At 36.5% G+C, this 20,296-nt stretch overlaps 1 protein-coding gene across 8 annotated transcripts in view; it reads left to right on the top strand.

The window, feature by feature from the left end:
- STRBP (spermatid perinuclear RNA binding protein) overlaps window positions 1–20,296 on the top strand; it is a 178,523-nt gene that overhangs the window by 88,850 nt on the left and 69,377 nt on the right. For all 8 annotated transcript variants that reach the window (XR_010343289.1, XR_010343290.1, XM_064378225.1 and 5 more), the window contains exons 2-5: window positions 3,469–3,637; window positions 8,806–9,026; window positions 14,344–14,509; window positions 18,100–18,244. Coding sequence is in view for 6 of the 8 variants with exons in the window: in XM_064378225.1 (XP_064234295.1) it covers window positions 3,635–3,637; window positions 8,806–9,026; window positions 14,344–14,509; window positions 18,100–18,244 (535 nt within the window). In the remaining 2 variants the exon portion in view is untranslated. The remainder of the gene's footprint in view (window positions 1–3,468; window positions 3,638–8,805; window positions 9,027–14,343; window positions 14,510–18,099; window positions 18,245–20,296) is intronic.

The following is a 20,296-nucleotide window of genomic DNA, read 5'->3' on the forward strand; positions in this document are numbered from 1 at the left end:
ATATGAAACAGAACAGGGCCAAGTACAAAGTCTGAGCTCCATACATGTAATTCCACTAATTAATAATGGAATTATTTCTCATTTTATAAATAAAGGAAACAAGAGACCCAAGGAAATTAAGTGACTCTCTGATTCGCATAGCTTCTAAAGTCACATAGCTATTAACTAACAGTTTTTTAAAAAATTATAAGACCAGAATTTTATCTGTTCACCTTTTTTTTCTTTTTAAAAAAGAAAAACTCTCAAAAAAGATTGTAGTTTCTCCATATCTGTTTAGAGTAAACCAGATATATTATAAATTAGGCGTTTTTTCTCAATCAGATTGATAAATAGGAAAAAGCACTGGTCTATATTTTAGGTTCCAAATCATATCTTGTCCCTACTTTGCTATATAACCTTAAATATTTGATTCTGTTTCATTTGTAAAATGAGGGTAGAGTTGGTCAGATGATTTTTAAGTTTGTTTTTTAACACCAATAGAATGTATAGTGAAGAGAGATACAGTTGTTGTTGTTTTTCATGAGTTATTACACTATGCTATCATACTCTGAAGTTCCCGGAGGTTCTTGATGGTAGGGTAGTTACCCTCCATGCTAAATGACTGCGGAGTGTTGTACTTTTTATATTGGTGATCCATGATTTCCTCACAACATCTGAAGCTGTCTCATAGCATTGTTCCTTCTTTTTCTGCCTTCAGTCTATTCAATCGTTTTAAGACAGGGTCTTGCTCTGTTGCTCAGGCTGGAGTGCAGTGGTGTGTTGTTCATGGCTTACTGAAGCCTTACCCTACTGGGGTCAAGTGATCCTCCCACCTCAGCCTCCTGAGCAGCTGGCACTACAGGCATGTGCCACTATGCCCACCTAATTCATTGTTAATTTTTTTTGGTAGAGATGGAGCTTCACTGTGTTGCCCAGGCTTGTCTTGAACTCCTAGGCTCCAGTGATCCTCCTAGCCACAGGCTTTCAAAGTGCTGGGATTACAGGCATGAGCCACCGTGCCTGGCTGGCTCCACCTTTTTTTTTTTTTTTTTTTTTTTTTTAAGACGGAGTCTCGCTTTGTCACCCAGGCTGGAGTGCAGTGGCATTCCAGTGATCTCAGGTCCCTGTAACCTCCACCTCCCGGGTTCAAGCGATTCTCCTGCCTCAGCCTCCCAAGTAGCTGGGATTACAGGGACCCGCCACCACATCCTGCTAATTTTTTTATTTTTAGTAGAGACAGGCTTTCACCATATTGGCCAGGCTGGTCGTGAACTGGCTTCACTTATACAAAGAAAGCTTGTGTACTTTGTTTCAGTTATTGACTGAACACATAGCAATCTTTTTTGGCTGCTGGATTCACAGCTAAGTAGTAAATAGTTGAGTCCCTTAGAATGGAGTAGGGTTGAGAATGGGAGATGCTGAAGACTTTAGTTGTATAGTAAGGTCTTCATATGGAAGGTATAATTTTAGTGACCAGAGCATTTTTGAGATATCTCTTGCTGTGGGAGCATACTTGAATCCCTGTTTTTTGGTTGTCCAGAAAGATCCCATGAATTGTAGCAATTGTGCATTTCTTCCTTAATGTGATACAAGTAATAATAAAGTCAAATTTATTAGAACCTGTTCTATTAAATAGAAGTAGTAGTATTTTTAAAGAGATAGGTCTTGCTTTGTTGCCTAGTCTTGTCTCAAACTTATGGCTTTAAGCCATCCTCCTGTCTTGGCCTCCCAAAGCACTGGGATTATAAGCATGAGTCACCTTACTTGGCATAACTGATAATATTAAGAAACTGATTGACAATAGTGAGGGTGTTTTCTTATTAAAGGAAATTAGATTTAAAGGAAAGATATTTAGATGAAGAGAAAGTTATTTTCTTTGTGAGTTTATAAGATACATAGTATGTAAATTATGTCCTCTTGTAGTCACATAAAGTGTGTGCTGTATTTCGATGTTAGCTCTTTTTTAAAAAAAAAATTTTTTTCTCCTTTTCTTGTAGCTAGGTTTCTAAATATTTAATCAATGCTCAGAAAAGTTTACTTTTACTCTGGCATAAAATCTCATAAAGGTGGAACAAAATAGGTAACAATGATTAGGCCTCTGCATAGAAATATACTGTGGAATTCTAGTGAGGGATGTCTAAGGGTAATGAAGTCAGGATCTAGTGAATATTCAGGAGTCTGGCGTAGCAATGCATACAGGCCCAGGGATAAATAGGATCTTTTGGGAGTTAAGGAATAAAGCCAAAAAAAAAAAAAAAAAAAAAAAAAAATTCTGAACTTTAGGCCAAAAAAAAAAGAATTAACAAACATTGTGCCAGCATGTACTCTTTAATGGTAGTATCAAATGTAGAAGCATCATGGAACAATCATTGGTATTGTTGTATTTTCAGGTGTCTTTACTGAATTTTCAGATGGGTCTGACTAATGCCAATTTCTAGTTGAAAACCTGATGATTAATTGCAACATTGTTGCCACTAGTAGTAGTATTACTCTTTCAGGTGATGCTTCTTGACTGAGTCTCTTTGCAAATGTATTTATCTCATTGAGTGCAAGTCATCCAGCTGCCACATTGTAGCTACCAGGAGGCTTACTTTTCTGGCCATATCTCCTAGGCTCCTGGGCCAGGAATGTGTTAGATTTTTGTTTAAACTGAGGGAATTTTCCTCTTTGAGTTTATTTAAGTTTTTAATCAGAAACATGTTTATGGACTACACACTCAGATTGGAAGCTAATAGTAAATAAGATTTTTTTTTTTTTTTTTTTTGCTGCAGACATCAGTAGTTTATCGTTTAGTCCAAACACATTCAAAATGGAAACTCAAAGAATACTTCCCACCTGAAACAATTAAACTAGATTCTACTAGCATATAATGCTTAACACGTTACAGCAATAAAGATGGTAATCCATTGTCTTCTATACCTACTAAAGCCAAGATGGTAAAGCCAATTTGGTTGCAATAGTGTCATAAGGATAGAATATTACCATCAAAAAATAAAACAAAATCAGCAAATAACAGTAATGGTAGATAAATATTTTTACTCTGGTTCACTGAAAAGAGGACAAAATGTTAAAAGTCCACAGTACTGCAGGTGAACAATCACCATGTAAACTTCTCCATATGATGTTTTAATGTTTTATTCATAGTATGTAAAGACTGAAGCTGAATGGCTCTTTGCTCTACTTTTCTATTACACTTAACATTTGTACTTTTGGTGCCAGAACAGTTTTCATGGATGGCAGGGCAATATCCTGAATTGGAAATTTTATATATGTGTATATATAAAAAATGGGAAATAGAAATAGAAGAATAGAGGAAATTATGCTTGGGGGGGAAAAACATTGACAATAAAACAGCTGCTTCTTTGAAAGTAGTATTAATAAAGGCTTCAAAACTCCAAAGTAATTTTCTAGTAAGAACTTCAAGTACTATACATCAGAAAGTATAAGGTAAATAAGCATTTTTGAAGTTGTTTTCCTCTTCTCTTGCAGGTGTGTTCCAGAGATCAAGTCTTCAAACATATTTGCTATATTGACACTTAGTTGTCAGAGGACTCAGGCTTATGAGGAGGTATTGTTACACAAAACAGTGTCTAGTGAAGACGACAAGAAAGAGGGGAAAGGATCGGAAAAAGAAGCTGAAATACTATAGAAAACCATGGTAGGTTATTGTGGACATTTTCATAATTTATTTACAAAAGACTCCAGTAATTTAAAATTGGAAATGTTAACAGTGAGGGCAAATGAAAAACAATGGTGTAAATTTTTTGCTTTAGTGTATCAGATAAAGATAGCACTCTACTATTTAAGCAAAGCGACTGAATTCAGATTTATTATAAGCCCTATAAACCACAAGGCAGGACCCCATGAGCCTGTAGGCCATGAATTATTAAAACAAAGGAGGGAATGCTCATAAATAATATTTTCTAATAAAACTGGCATTAGCAAACTGATACAGATAGCTAGGTTTTTTACTTTAAGTTGAGTTTTTTTCTCGTGGAAATTAATTCTGAATCAGTCCTTTAATTAGTGATAGAAGTTTATAAAATGTGTGAATGTTTAACTGAAAAAGTCACCTCTTTCACATATTTTTCAAATAATAGGGTCAAGTGCTGAGTATAGTAGGGACACTGAAATGAGAATCAAAGAAACCTTGCTTTTTGTGAAGAGTTCAGACTTAAATAGAATTTGTGATGTTAGATGAGGTCATAATCTCTGGTGCCTAGGCTTTTAATTGGTAAAATGTGCGGATTTTCCCCCCCTTAGTATTATTAGTTCTTGACGGTGTTGTGTGAAGTTTTCTCCTAAGTATAAGCAATAAAAGGTTTCTTTTCTTTTCTTTTTTCTTTTTTTTTAGACAAAATCTTGCCCTGTCACCCAGGCTGGAGTGCAATGGCATGATCTCAGCTGATTGCCACCTTGCCTCACTGCAAACGAGTCTCCCTGCCCCAGCCTCCTGAGTAGCTGGGATAACAGGTGCCCCCCATCATGCCTGGTTCATTTTTTTGTAATTTTTTTTTTTTTTTGAGATGGAGTTTCGTTCTTGTTACCCAGGCTGGAGTGCAATGGCGCGATCTCGGCTCACTGCAACCTCCGCCTCCTGGGTTCAGGCAATTCTCCTGCCTCAACCTCCTGAGTAGCTGGGATTACAAGCACACGCCACCATGCCCAGCTAGATTTTTTGTATTTTTAGTAGAGACGGGATTTCACCATGTTGACCAGGATGGTCTCAATCTCTTGACCTCGTGATCCACCCGCCTCGGCCTCCCAAAGTGCTGGGATTACAGGTGTGAGCCACCGCCCCTGGCCCTTTGTATTTTTAGTAGAGACAGGGTTTTGCCATGTTGGTCAGGCTGGTCTTGATCTCCTGACCTCAAGTGATGCACCCGCCTCAGCCTCTCAAATTGCTGGGATTATAGGTATGAGCCACTGTGCTGGCCAAGGTTTTAAAAACACATTACAAATGAGCGAAAAAGCCCAGTATGTTTGGAGTATATTGTTTAGCAAGTCTGATGGTGGTGATGTGTTTTGATTTTTTTTTTTTTTTTTTTTTTTGAGAGACAGGGTCTTGCTCTGCCGCCCAGGCTGGAGTGCAGTTACATGATCATAGGTCACTGCAAACTCCAATTCCTGGGTTCAAAGGATCTTCCTGCTTGAGCCTCCCAAGTAGCTGGGTCTGTAGGCGCATGCCACCACATCTGGCAAATTTTTAAATTTTTGTAGAGATAGGGTTTTGCTTTGTTGCCCAGGCTGATCTGGAACTCCTGGGCTTAAGCAATCCTGCTGCTGCCTTAGCCTCTCAGTGCTGGGATTACAGGCATGAGGCACTGTGCCCAGCCTGGTGGTGTTTCTTTAAATGTTATTTGCTTTTAAAATATTCGTGCCAAGGATTATAACTTAATCAGCTGGCTCCTTAGAGAAGAAATTCTAATATTTTAGATCTAGATGGTAGGAACAAACGTTAACTTGGGATTTTCCCTGTCATTTTAGTTGTGTGGTGAAATGTGAAAAAACCACACTGATTCTTTTGTATCTTACCATGTGAATTATTTGCCTCTGATTGTGCTCATTTTTTATAGTCTTGATATTCTTATGACTAAAAGAAATGCTTTGTTATTTATCAGAGTGGATGAAGATGTCTTCCTTAGTTTATTCTTTTTAAATTCAGCTTAGATTTTCTGGTGTATAAATTTTGTGCTTTTATATAATTTAATTGATGAGTATTTTCCAGTTTCTCTTGTTACTTGCTCTTTAGATCTTCAATTGCAATGAGAATTTTCTCTTTCTGCCTAGTTTTTCTGATTTATTATTTATTTATTTAAGATGGAGTCTCGCTCTGTCGCCCCGGCTAGAGTGTAGTGGCGCTATCTTGACTCACTGTAACCTCTGCCTCCCGGGTTCAAACAGTTCTCGTGCCCGAGCCTACTGAGTAGCTGGGATTACAGGCATGCGCCACCACACCCGGCTAATTTTTTTGTACTTTTAGTAGAGACAGGGTTTCACCATGTTGGTCAGGCTGGTCATCTTGAATTCCTGACCTTGTGATCCGCCCACCTGGGCCTCCCAAAGTGTTGGGATTACAGGTGTGAGCCACTGTGCCTGGCCTTTTTTTTGAAACAGAGTCTTGCTCTGTTGGCCAGGCTGGAGTGCAGTGTCACTATCTTGGTTCACTGCAATCTTCACCTCCTGGGTTCAAGTGATTCTCCTGCCTCAGCATCCCAAGTAGCTGGGACTACAGGCACGCACCACCACACTCGTCTAATTTTTGTATTTTTAGGAGAGATGGGGTTTCACCTTGTTGGCCAGGCTGGTCTTGAACTGCTTGACCTCTGATGATCCGCCAGCATCAGCCTCGCAAAGTGCTGGCATTACAGGCGTGAGCACTCAGTCTGATTTATTTTTTTAATACTTAAAGAAAATCTGTTTGGAGCTTATTTGAGTAAATAAGATTTCTCTCCATTTTTGGTTATACCTATTTCTTTAATTTTTCCTGACACTATTGTTTCATAATGCTTAAACTGTCACATCCAGGAGAATGTTAGATGTAACATTTTTGGATTTAACATTGGCAATCTGTATTATTTGTGCGATAAATGACAAATGTTTATGTAATGTAGCAATATGTAGTTTTGCTCAGGTGTGATCAGTGTGCAGGACTGGGTAATTTAGCAAGTACGTAAGCCTAGCTAACAACCTAGCATCTCCAACTTTTCCGCTCTTTTGTTTTGTAGTACTTATTTTGGGATATATGAACAAATCTCACAAAGTGTTTAAAAAAATTTGTTTCTTTATGGCAAACCGCTCCAGTTGGAATACTGGTTGTGGATGTTGAGCAAGAAAGAAATCTAGACAGGTGATTTTTATTTAGAAAAAGAAGGTTTTAGAATCTATTTTAGCTCTATATTTATATAAGGATTGAAGTTTTCACATCGTTACCTTTTCAACTAAAGTTTTCTTTGCTTTATAGAGGACACTGACACTATAGTGTTAATTTACTATTATCCAAAAATAATATGATTTTTAAACATAGATATTCAAACAAGAAAAAGAGGCAAGACTGTTCATAAAGAATTGAGAATGTTTTAGTTTGCGATGGACTTCAAAACGAAATATTTACCATATACTAACACATAATTTCATGTAAGTAAAGACAGTATAACCAGCTTTTAAGTGGAATATTTTAGGCTTTATGGAAACTCACTAAGTTATTCTTGTTCATTTTGCTGTGTACTGGTACAAGTGGCCTTGTGATATTTGTAAATTTGGAAAAATTTAAAGGTTTTTGGACTCCTGAGTGTATAGGATCATGACTCATGTGTGACTCATGAGTGTATAGGATCTACTCTGTTAAATTTTCATGAAATTCATTCATTTTCTGGGTGCTGGTCTGTTCCACTGTCAATATTTCATTTTAGTTAATGGTACCACCCATCCATCTTTATAGAGTATTTCTTGATACTCTTATTGATTTTTTTTTCCCCAAATGAGCTTTAAAATGATTTTTGTTGAGATTTAAGTAAATCAACCCTGAGGAGATTTTGATTGAGAACATGTTTGTCAATTAGCTTGATTCATTTTGCAGTGTGAATTTTTCCCACTCCTCATTTGGAATATCTCCTACTAATCTATTTAAAAAATTAAAGCCTTGCACCAAAGGTTTGAATGTCAAATAGTTAACACTATTCCAATGTTTTTTAATAGTTTTCTTATGGTGTTCACAGATACCTTTTTATTTTGTATTATTCTGTATTACGAAATTTCAAATTCTAAAATTTAAATAGAGACCTGGGTCTTACTCTGTTGCCCAGGTTGGAGTGCAGTGACACAATGGTAGCTTACTTAACTTTGAACTCCTGGGCTCTAAGGATCCTCCTGCATCAGCCTCCTGAGTAGCTAAGACTACAGGTGCCCACTACCATGCCCAGCTAATTTTTTTTTTTTTGGAGAGATTGGATCTTGCTGCATTACCCAGGCTGGTCTCCCAACTTCTGGCCTCCAGCAATCCTCCCACCTCAGCTTCCCAAAGTGCTGGGATTGTAAGCATGAGCCACCATGCCCAGCCCTGAAATTTCAGTTTTTTAAGGTTAGAAATCTTGGGCAGTTTGGAAAGGTTAGAAGTCTTTGACAGTTTATGAGTCACTCGCAATCCTGCATTTCTGGGACTCTCTTGAAGCTAAGAAGTATCTGATTCTTGCAGATGATGCATGATGTGGATGACATTTTTTGAAGTAGTATTCAAAATGTGTAGATTCAGCTAAAAGATGATTGTATTCATTTGTTTATTTAGAGACGGAGTCAACTCTGTCACCCAGGCTGGGATGCAGTGGTGTGATCTTGGCTCACTGCCACCTCTGTCTCCTGGGTTTAAGCGATTCTGCTGCCTCAGCCTCCTTAGTTGCTGGGACTACGGGTGCATGCCACGACACCTGGCTAATTTTTCTATTTTTGGTAGAGATGGGGTTTCACCATGTCAGTCAGGCTGCTCTCAAAACTCCTGACCTCAAGTGATCTGCCCACCTCAGCCTCCCAAAGTGCTGGAATTACAGGCATGTGCTACTGTGCCTGGCCAAGATAACATTATAAATAATGCCAAGAGTGACCAAGGTGAACCTTACCAAAACATGAATGAAAGATCTCTTGTTTCCTGGTGAAGAGTTCAGCAGAATGGGGTTTTACTTCCTACTCTTGAGCAGTTTTTCTTGTTTCAGTATTAACTGTTTCACAGTAGACAGTCAGTGCTGTGGGTTGGCTAAAGATATATTTGTATATCATCCTTTTCAGGTGGTATTTCTTGTGTTGAAGTAGTTGTTTTCATTCTCCTTTTAACAGAGATCTATTCGATCTTTTGCTAATGATGATCGCCATGTTATGGTGAAACATTCAACAATCTATCCATCTCCGGAGGAACTTGAAGCTGTTCAGAATATGGTATCTACTGTTGAATGTGCTCTTAAACATGTCTCGGATTGGTTGGATGAAACAAATAAAGGCACAAAAACAGAGGGTGAGACAGAAGTGAAGAAAGATGAGGCCGGAGAAAACTATTCCAAGTGAGTGTGGACTGACCTCTGGGATGTTGTACTACGTGCACAGCAAAGCTCTAATGTCCTGCTGGATTGAGTTTGTGTTACACTGTTGTTTTGGATTTTTGTCTTATGCATATATGAGACTATATCCAAGGAAGTAAATGTTACGTAGAGATTTTCTGAGTTAAATTTGAAAGGAAACCTTGAAAACAGTAAAGATTAGAGCCAGAGAAAGAAAATGGACCTGTTTAGGATCCCTTTTGAGAGAACACCAAGTCCTCTAATAATCTTTTTACTTTGTTGATTCAGCCTCCTAAATTTTGAAATAAATAGTGTTTTGGTCTCTGGGGAGATCATAAAATATCATTTTTGTAAGTCATTTAAAAATCCTCGTATGGTATTTTTGACTGTACTACTTTCATTGATTCCCAGGAAGTTAGCAGTGTCCTGCATGTTGTAATTGCTCATTTTATATTTGTGGATTGGATAAAGGTCTAATGGGAACCATACCCTTTAACAATTATAGTAGAATATTCTGAGTGCTGTGACAATCGTAGGTTAGTGAAACTGAAGTGGTACCTGGAGTTAGATCACTAACCTTTTTATGCAAGGCTAAGCTTAAAGTTATTGTTTTGAGCATTTGTCACTGTGATTGGAGTAAGTGTCTAACTTTGAAAGATGGAGCTCATTTGACTATACTATATTAATAAATTTAAAAACATTACTTTGGCTACAATTTGTAAATGGAAGAGGTTACAGAATTTTTTCTTCAGCTTTTAACTTTTAAATCAATGTGGTAAGTAGATAAATAACAGTAGAAAAGTATTGATAAATGGATTTTCTTCACTGAAAGATAGTATAAACTTTTTTATCTTCAGATAAAAGATAATCAGTGTATCAGTTTTATTGCTGGAGAGTGTAATCTTTTTTTTAGCTATTTATAGGTAGTTTATACATTGTGTCTGGTCATAGTCTTGTCAGTTTGAAGGTTCTTGGACATATAATTATTCTCATATATGAGTCTGTACAAATGTTACTGTTAGATTTGGAGTTCATGTTCATTAGTAATATTATCTAATTATTTAGTTCTGTGTATATCTCAGCTCTTCTGCAACTTAAATAGTCATGTATTCCAGATTTAAATTGCACTTTGTTATGTGTTTATGTCATGTTAAAAACTTTTTTTATTATGGTAAAATATATAACATAAGTTCTGTGTATATCTCAGCTCTTCTGCAACTTAAATAGTCATGTATTCCAGATTTAAATTGCACTTTGTTATGTGTTTATGTCATGTTAAAAACTTTTTTTATTATGGTAAAATATATAACATAAGATTTGCTATTTTTGCTTTAAGTATATATTTCAGTGAAATTTTCTTTTTAATACAGTTTCTAATTTTGTTTCTTCTCAAGCCTGGAATGTTTTGGAAAGCACTCCTCTAGACTTGCTTAACTGGATGAGGTCTGTGATTTAAAGACTTTTACAGGATAATATACTCTATCATACTTTCATTTGAAGTTTTATTTTTATTTTTATTTTTTTTTAGAGAAAGGGTGCTCTGTTGCCCAGGCTGGAGTGTAGTGGTGTGATCATAGCTTATTGTAGCCTTGAACTCCTGGGCTCCAGTGATCCTGGGCTACATTAGCCTCCTGAATAACTAGGACTATAGGTGTGTGCCACCATGCCTGGCTAATTAAAAAAAATTTTTTTTTTGAGAGACAGAGTCTTGCCACATTGCCCAGTCTGGTCTCAAACTCCTGGCCTCAAGCAGTCCTCCTGCCTTGGCCTCCCAAAGTGCTGGGATTACAGACATGAGCCACCATGCCAGGCCTGGATTTTTAAATATGGTTCTGTGTGTGGATGCTCTTGGTTGTCTATATACAGTCTTTCCATTTTGTGGAACAGTTTCTGGTTGAGCCCTTGCCTATGATCCTTCCCATATGGTGGAACTCAAGGAATACAGAATGATTCTCTTCTTACATCAGAGGCAGGCATGTCTTCCAGGGACAGAGTTGTGTTCTGGTAATGGACATATGTTGTGTGCCTGGTGAGTGTTAAGCACTCTGAAGGACACAGAAATGGGTTGGGGGTAGCTTATATTTATTAAGCTATTAAGTGTTTTCTATTGCCAGGCACTGTTAGGCAGCTTTTACCTATGTTCTCTTATTTTAACTTAATACTTTACCTTTTAAAAAACTGATTCAAAAGTCGAATAACTTATACCAAATCCCACAATTTGTATTATTAGGACTATTAGAATTCTGTTTTTAATTTTAAGTAATTCACATGTAGTAAATTCAGATACATTGGGTTGCTTGCTTTACAATAACTGTCATGTTCCAATTTTGTAATTCAAATTCATGATTGTTTGAATTAGGAATTCATTTTCTGCTCAATCATGCTGTCTTCCACCTGTGGGCTGATAAGACCAAGTACATCATAATTATGATTTAGAATTTAATAACTGAGCTAATAATAGCTACTATTTATTGAGTGCCAACTATTGTACCACAGTATATTTTCTGTTATCTTACAACAAATCTACTAGTCTCTATTATTTTCTCCCTTTCTCCACTCCTGTTTTACTTGTGAAATTTTCTGTACTCCAGACTTGCTTATGAGAAAGGGTGACTCTGAATCATTCACAAACTTTAACTTGCTTAAGGCCACTTAGTAAATATGTGTGGTTGAGCCAGGATTCATATTCAAATTTCTCTGACTCCAGATCCAGTTTTCTTAGCATCTATACTTCAATGTCCTGTGAATAAAATGTGAAAGTACAGAGCAGAGAGAGATGATGTGCTGATTCTGGGAGTCTGAAAAAGCTTTATCGAGGAGGTAGCACTTGGAACAGGCTGAGAGGATGGATGGGTAGGGTTTTGGCAGGTGGTGAAAGTGAAAGAAAAAAATAAATAGGTATGAAAAAGTATAATAACTGTTTAAGGAATAATGACTATTGTTTATTGAACTATTAATATCTGTTAGGCTCTGGCCAAAGTTTATTACTTGTATTAAATGTATTCTCAGTACCACTCTGTGAGAAAGGCATTTTTCCTGTTTTACAAATGAGGAAGCAGGCTCAAAAGAAGTCAAGTTATTTGAAATTTGTCTAGTGTCACAAAGTAGCAGAGCCAGGATTTGAACCAGGAAGCGATGCTGCTTTCTAAATTGCCTCCCAATATGGTAAGTGTCCAGGTGTTCAGTGGGACACCGAGGAAATATTAGGTAGAGTGTTATACAATCAGCACCTTTGGAAGATTATTCTGGTTGCTGTATACAGTGCTTTGGAGATGACAGAGGTCAGTCGGAAAGGCCAGTGAGGAGGAGGTTACTGAGGTGGTCTACATGAGAGGTAATAAAGCCTGAAGAAACTGGTTTGCAAGGAATAGTTTGATCGTCATTATGGAGGGAGAATTTATAAACCATTATAGTATTAGGTTTGGAAGAATGAGGGGACAAGGATACAGAGGAAGAAGGAATCAAAGATGACTGATTCTCTATTGTTAATATCAGACAATTGCCTACACTTGGGTCACTTGCTTTAAAATGTTTTTTATTTCTTGCACTCCATCCTGGCGCCTGGTGACGGAGTGAGACTCTGTCTCAAAAAATATATATATTTTTTATTTATTTATATACTTGTACCACCTTTATCGTTTTTCATTGATTTGGTGTTTATTGAATCTTTATAAGTGTGCCAGGCACTGAACTCATGGCTGTACTATTTATAATTTCCTTTTTAGTTTCCCCTGCCACAATTTGTTTCCCTCCCTTCTCCCTTTCCATTTTATTCTCAACTCTGCTGATTCTTCCCCAACTCTGCTGATTCTTTGCTTATAGCTTGAATGACCGTTTCCCATCTAGGCAGATCAAGATTCTGCTGAAGTTAGACTTTCAGTTTGCCTTGCTTTACATCTCTAATATGATCTCTCCCTTTCCTGAACTTGGGAAGCAGTCATACAATGTAAGGGACCTGAATGTTGTGGTCAAAACAACTTGGGTTTGAATCTAGGCTTTGCCATTTTACATTCTTGGTGAACTTGAACAATTAACTTTTCTGAGGTTCACATTTCTTGTCTTCCAAATAGAGGCTTGTTGTGAGATTTAAATGAGAATATGTGACACTGTTTGTGCTCAGATGTTACTTTCTCTTCCCCTTTTAAGCAGGGTAATTAAACTGTTACTGCTTTTGTTGCTTAACTACAGAGTAAGCCTCAGGAGCAGGAGAGACTGTAACTCTTGTAATGTGTTTGCCATACTCAAACACTTGCTTATTTGTTGAAAGACCGCTAAGCTTAGTTAATATTTTCACTTGTGATTAAGGGAAATGAACCAATAAGAAGCTTTTAGAATTAAAACCAAGGATAGATGTGCATTTTTCTTATGCATTGTTCATGACTTGATGTTCTTTGAGTGTTTGCTCTTCTAGCTACTCCTGGATTTGGAATGCATATGCTGGCAGTTTATCTTTCCTTCCTCAGCTCTACACTACATTGTTCTGCTTTCCCCATAAGCTGATATAGAATGGGAAGAACTTTGGAATGATACAGCTGGGAGGAACTTTAAGCTCATCTAGCCAGTAGTCATTTTACTGTTGTGGATACTGAGTCAGCAGGCACCACTAGTAGAATCCAGGTCTTTTAGGTTTATACGCTGATGTTCTTTCTCAATATACCATAGTATTCATGTCCCTCACAAATTCCCTAATTACTACTAAAACAGAAGGAAGTTTATTTTATTTTTTGAGACAGGGTCTCATTCTGTCACTCAGGCCGGAGTGTAGTGGTGCAAACGTGGTTCGGTGCAGCCCCAACCTCCTGGGCTCAAACAATCTTCTCTCCTTGGCTTCCTGAGTGCCTGGGACTACAGGTACATGCCACTACACTTGGCTAATTTTTAAAATTTTTTTGTGGTGACAGGGTCTTACTATGTTGCCCAGGTTGGTCTTCGACTGCTGGGCTCAAATGATCCTCCTGCCTTGACCTCCCAAAGTGTTGGGATTACAGGCATGAGCCACTGCACCTGGCCAGAAGAAGTTTAAAAAGAACAATTTGAAAAAATACTTAAGAGGATACAGTATTTTTGAGTTTTCTTAAGCAATATAAGTATAATAAAGAATTAAAAGATCTATAGTATGAAATATGTTCCCCATTAAATCCTTGAGGGAAGATAGATACTTTATAAGCCTCAAATCTGAGACTTAATTTTGTGGATACTTGGATGTCTGGATTTACATACTGCCTTATCAATTCGTAAGGATGTTCAGGAAGCCAAGTGATGATTAAGTTATAGTTGGGAAGTAGGTTGTGAAAGTAATCATGCAGACTTTTATTTTTAGGGATCAAGGTGGTCGGACATTGTGTGGTGTAATGAGGATTGGCCTGGTTGCAAAAGGCTTGCTGATTAAAGATGATATGGACTTGGAGCTGGTTTTAATGTGCAAAGACAAACCCACAGAGACCCTGTTAAATACAGTCAAAGATAATCTTCCTATTCAGATTCAGGTGAGTACAGTTTAACTGCACCTCTAGGTGAATTTGTAAAAGGGTGAAAATAGGCATTGACTTTGAAAGATTTATTAACAAGAATTGCTAATAGCAAGGCTAAACACAGACAAAATGAATACTACTACTCTGGGTCAATGACTAATTCATCACAGTTAAAACAAACTTCTGGTGATTTATACTCAGGATATATTTACCAAATTAAGATGGCTATTAAGGTACCATCTTAAACTTTTCCGTTATATCTTGCTGAGAATCTTCATTTTTTCTAAACTAGGGCTCAAGATTATAAAGTTCTTGGAAGGGTTGGTGTAATGCAGAAAATAATTGGATGATTGAAAACAGCCTAGACGAGATACTTTCTAGAGACTAAGAGACTTTCTTATCAACTAGAGACTTTCATAGATAGGAAATTTTAAAACTAAAGACTCAGTTAATTTGTCACCTATTTGTTCTGCTAATGGGAAATCACTATTAATTCCTTGTCTCCAAACCTTTTTTACACTGGGTTGCATTTAGAAAAATTTGATGTTGGCATGTTCCCTGGAGGATGCTGCTGAAGGCGGAAGGCTCCTCAGGGATGAAGGTAACGGTTCTGGGATTCTGGTCATTCTAGGACCTCCCCTGCCAGCCTACCCCAAGGACTAATTGCATCACTGATTGGGAACCTATGATCAGCGTTCAGTTTCAGATGCATATTGTCTGTGATCTAATTAGATTACAACTTTTGATACTTTTATATCAGTTTGTCTTCATATCCACGTCACAGAAATAGATGTTGGCCTATAGGTCCAAACTTGTGAATTGTTGAATACTCCCCACCACCACTCACTTTTTAAAAATTACTTTCTTTTGTTTGTATATCTTAAAAGGGGTATGTTTTTCAAGATGTTTGAATTCTAAATTTGTTTTTATTAGCTTTGTTTCTGGATCATTTTCCTTCATATTCACCAACTGACCCTCAAAACCATCTCTGATTTTTTGATACCATTCTTGATGCTTAGATTTATTTTACTGATTGGCACATTCTCCTATATTAATTTTGGGGACACTATTTTACCATTCTGTCTTAATATATGTTTTTTAAAGTGACAGAACATACTTGGCTTTTCCACTTTGAATTTTGATGGAGAAATATTTTCTGGGCTTTTGTAGGGTTAAATTTATTTACCTTTCCCCCCTTTATAAAAAAATCCTTTTGTGATCATTTGGGGAAGGAGAGTGAAATATAGCTTTATGTATTAAACGTGGAATAAAGCTTTGCAAAATGGAAAGCTCATTAATCGGCTTTCTGGCTAACCATACTAGTAGCTTATTAGAATGTTGATAAAGTTCTCATTTCAATTTTTTATGTTGTTTTAGAATTTAATCTGTATTTCTGCTTTTAGTATAGTAAACATTGTTCTCTCAAATCTAGAATTATCAGAATCAGACATGTTACTGGCTTTTTCACACATGTCAGCCCTTTCTGTTCCTTTCATGAGTCTTGTTTCATCCTCAGGTGTTGCATTGTTGAAAAGTGATTGAGAACCAGTGCTATAGTATATCAGAGATCTTATTCAGGAAATCTCTCACATCTCTCCTGTTTTGAAGATAAAGAAGATTGGGCAAGCTGTAGTTGTCATTGTTAGAGCTTTCTCTGTGCAGATCACAACTGTGTGAACTCCACATTGTTTCTCTCTCGAGTGAGGGTCTTTATTTGTGAGCGCTGCAGTTTAAAAATGTCCTTGTCTAGTTAGCAAGTATTCAAGGGGTTTACCCTGGAGAGAGTACAGGGTATACAAATCATCTCAAATTTTTGGAGACTGAAGTTTTTTAGGCTAGAAAAGACTAAAAATGATATGAATACCTTTAGGTCTTTGAAATGCTGTCTGAGAGAAGGTAAAAGAGGTGTGAACTCTTAAGACTAATGGTGGATAATATGAGAACTATCTTTCAATTTAACACAGCCAATAGATTTCTCCAACAATGAATCTGTGTTTGGGTAAAGGTACATTTTCTTGTAAAATAGGGATGATGATTGTATACCAATCTCTGATTAAATTATATACATGTACACACATGCCCACATATATATACATATGTGCACGTGTATTGTTACTAATAATATTCATGAAATTATTTTAAGTGTGATTTTTACAATTAAACCTTTTCCCCCCAGCACCCTCCGCCCCCACCCTGCCCAGTTTTCATGGTGTTTGTGGAAAACCAGTGTCTGATACGGTATTATTTTCTTATGGATCAAAAATCTTTTTCCTGAGCACTTAACATAGCAAATCTTTCAGTTATCTAAGTACGTTAATTAGCTGAGGTTTTACTTTACCTTTTCTCTTCATATTCTTTCCTAGGATGATTTTAGTACTTCTTTGAGCAAAGGAGGAGGAGGATGACCAAAACTAGAAATCACTTAAAATTAGTCTAGTACAAAATGCATGTCAGGTTTATTATTTTGGGTATGTCTTATGGTGATCTGCATGCATAATTGAAAAATGAAGTTCGATTTATTGTTTGATAGACATCTTTAATTCTCTTTTAGTGGCAAAATGAATATGAGCTGTTTTTTGCGGTTTCTTTATATTCTGGTTCTTTCATCTACTGTATGACCTTTCTCTTCCTTGGCATCCTCTGTTCAGAAGTAGGATAATGAGTTTTCCCTTTCCTAATTTTTTGTGATTGTTTTGTGGTAAAATGCTATTTTTATGTGAGTGACTTTGAAGTCTTCTAATACACTGATGAGCAGGGACCTGGTAGCGTCTCCATTCAGCCTGGCTATTGTATGTCAGGTAATAGATACTAAATTTCACTACTAAGAAAAAAAGCCCTGTGTAACTTATTAAATCATATATTTAATGTATAATAATATATTAAGCATAACTTAATATATAAATCTGATCAGATGATTATTTTGTGGGAGGCCCCTACTTAAATTGTATGTTAAAAGAAGCAATGTAGATTTTCCTGTAGATGTCAGATGACTTGTCCCATAATGGTAGGTTGAATTGGAAGATCTCTGAGACCTGTTGTCAGAGAAGGGAAGAAGTTACTTGTTTATACTCATTGTTTCCTACTGGTGAGTGACTGTGCAGAGATACTTTTTCACTCCCACTTATTTGGTGATTTTTAAAAAGCTACATAATCTTATATTTGTAAGGTTTTGGCAAGTAGGAGTTCCTGTTTAGGCTATTCTATTAAAAGAGATACTGTTTTGGAGAGCAGTCCCAGCCATTTATTATTCTATACCATAATAGTTATCTGTAATAATTTTAAGAACAATAATTTACCATTTATCACATACTGATGCTGTTGGCATTTTACTTTCAAATATTAGAATGGTTTTAAATATTGTTTCATAATTGTATGGATGGTTGACATTGTAGTTGCTTTTTAAAGAATGGAGAAAGGATCTTCTTGTAAGTTGGGAGGAGAGAAAAGTGTTATCCCCAATAAAGAACTAGTTAGAGGCTTTCTTTGCCTTTTGAGCACGTAATATTAATAGTTAATAACATTTGGGAACTTAGTACAGGCATTCTTTTTCTTTTGGGGTTTCAGTCTAACTAACTGGGTGATTTTGAAATCTTGGTGACTTTCAGAAACTCACAGAAGAGAAATATCAAGTGGAACAATGTGTAAATGAGGCATCTATTATAATTCGGAATACAAAAGAGCCCACTCTAACTTTGAAGGTGATACTTACCTCACCTCTAATTAGGGACGAATTGGAGAAGAAGGATGGAGGTACACATGCATATATATGTATATATTTGTTGTTGTTGTTTGTTTTCTTTATATAAAAGCTATGTTAACAGTGTTTTATGGATTTAGGAAATAACCTTCGTTTTCTTTATGCCACTCTTTAATAGTATTTTAAATGACTTTGTTTCTACATAATTAGTATATTTTGCAAAAATGTATGAATTTAAAATATAATATGTTAATTCAAAAACCTGTGCTTGTCATGTTGGTTTTAACTCTGCTTTAATTTTTATGTCATTTAATATTCTGTTTTACTTTATCTAGTATTGCATTAAGTTATTGGTATCAGTCAACTTAATTCTGTGTATTTTGGCTTAATGGTCAGATTTTAGGATTAAACATGGTCCAAAGCAGAATTGTTTTCAAATTTGCTCATTGTTCCAAAATTACTTGCATCCTGGCTGGGCACGGTGGCTCATGCCTGTAATCCCAGCACTTTGGGAGGCCGAGGTGGGTGGGTTGCTGGATACCAGGAGTTTAAGACCAACTTGGCCAACTTGGCGAAACCCCGTCTCTACTGGAAACACAAAAAAATTAGCCAGATGTAGTGGTGAGTGCCTCTAATCCCATCTACTTGGGAGGCTGAGACACGAGAATTGCTTGAACCCAGGAAGTGGAGGTTGCAGTGATCTGAGATCACAACACTGCACTCCAGCCTGGGAGACAGAACAAGACTCGGCCTCAAAAAGAAAAATTACTTGCATCATATTGCTCTTGACTTCTAATAGCTGTATTATCTTGTAAGCTTTGTACTCATCTGTGTCTAGATTTGTTTTATAGTGTAAGGGATGTAAATTGGAAGATTGAATTTTTTTAATGGATAATGTTCAGTAAATTTTTTTCTAGGGGGTTTGTGACCCTGTTAACATTTTGAATATGATTTATGTGAGAACTATGCTTTAAACTTTCTTTGGAAGTTAAGAAGAGTTGCTCTTTGGCAGTGTCATCCTCATAAAAGTAGAGTGAGAAATCTATTCAGTTATTAGTAGTTTTGAGAAGTTCATGATGGAGTTGTGGTGGGCTTCTTTTTCTGATGTTCTTATCCTGTCAAGTTAGCTTGTTTCTGCCTCTCATTCCCTTGAAACTTGCCAGGTGATATTTCTCCTGTGTCAAACTTTTGACCAACTGGCCACTCTCTCATGACAATTTACGGCCTCTCTGGGCCAGTGGAGACTCCCTGTTGCTATTTTTCATCACTAGACTTTCAGCAAGTCCCATTGCTTACTCCCTTACCTGAAATACCAGTGCTGCAAAAAATATTGGTCAGTTTCTTAATTTATTTTAACTTAGTGATAAGGGTAGAGAAAAAGGTACCAGTGAAGTTGGAATTTTAATTTTTGAGAGACATGACTCATAGGACGACATAAAAGTGCTAGACTCCTTTAAAAAAAAATGTTTTTGGGATAACTAAAATCAGCTATATCGTAATCCAGCAGATACAAACCAGACATATTTATGAGTCATATTTTAAAATCAAAGGGCATCCAGTCTATAATTGAGTTTATGCCTATGCGTTAAATTTTTTTTGCTGTAATGTAGTATCTAAAGCACCTCTGAAGAACCAATCTTAAATGGCTTAATTTTTTTAACAGCTTTACAGTTCACCATTAACTGTAGAACTATAAAATGATTTCTGAAGTGTCAAGATAAATGTTAATTCTGGTAAGATGTGTTCTTCTTGACCCTCTAGTATAAAACCAACCATTTCTAAGTAGTGTTGTAATTATAGATATTATTTAAAATTATTTGAGTATAATGAGATGAGAAAAAGACTGAAGTTGCCAAAGGCTAGGTTAATTACATGTTTGCTTATATCTGTCAGCCTCCCTTTAATTTCTTTTTTGAAAGTATTAAGGGAACATCAGTCTTCTTTATTCCTGTGGTTTTGTGTACTTATGTGAGATTTTGTTATAGCTTTCAGTGATACCTATAAACTTAGTCTGTTGCCTTTATAACTTTAACTTCTGTTTAGAGAAGCTGAAAACGTTCTTAGTATATTGTACCCTTGCTGGAACACTATTATAGAATAGATTA

This window comes from Aotus nancymaae, unplaced genomic scaffold (genome assembly GCF_030222135.1).
Source record: "Aotus nancymaae isolate 86718 unplaced genomic scaffold, 86718_ANA_hifiasm-v0.15.2.pri h1tg000003l, whole genome shotgun sequence".
Lineage (NCBI taxonomy): Eukaryota > Metazoa > Chordata > Mammalia > Primates > Aotidae > Aotus > Aotus nancymaae.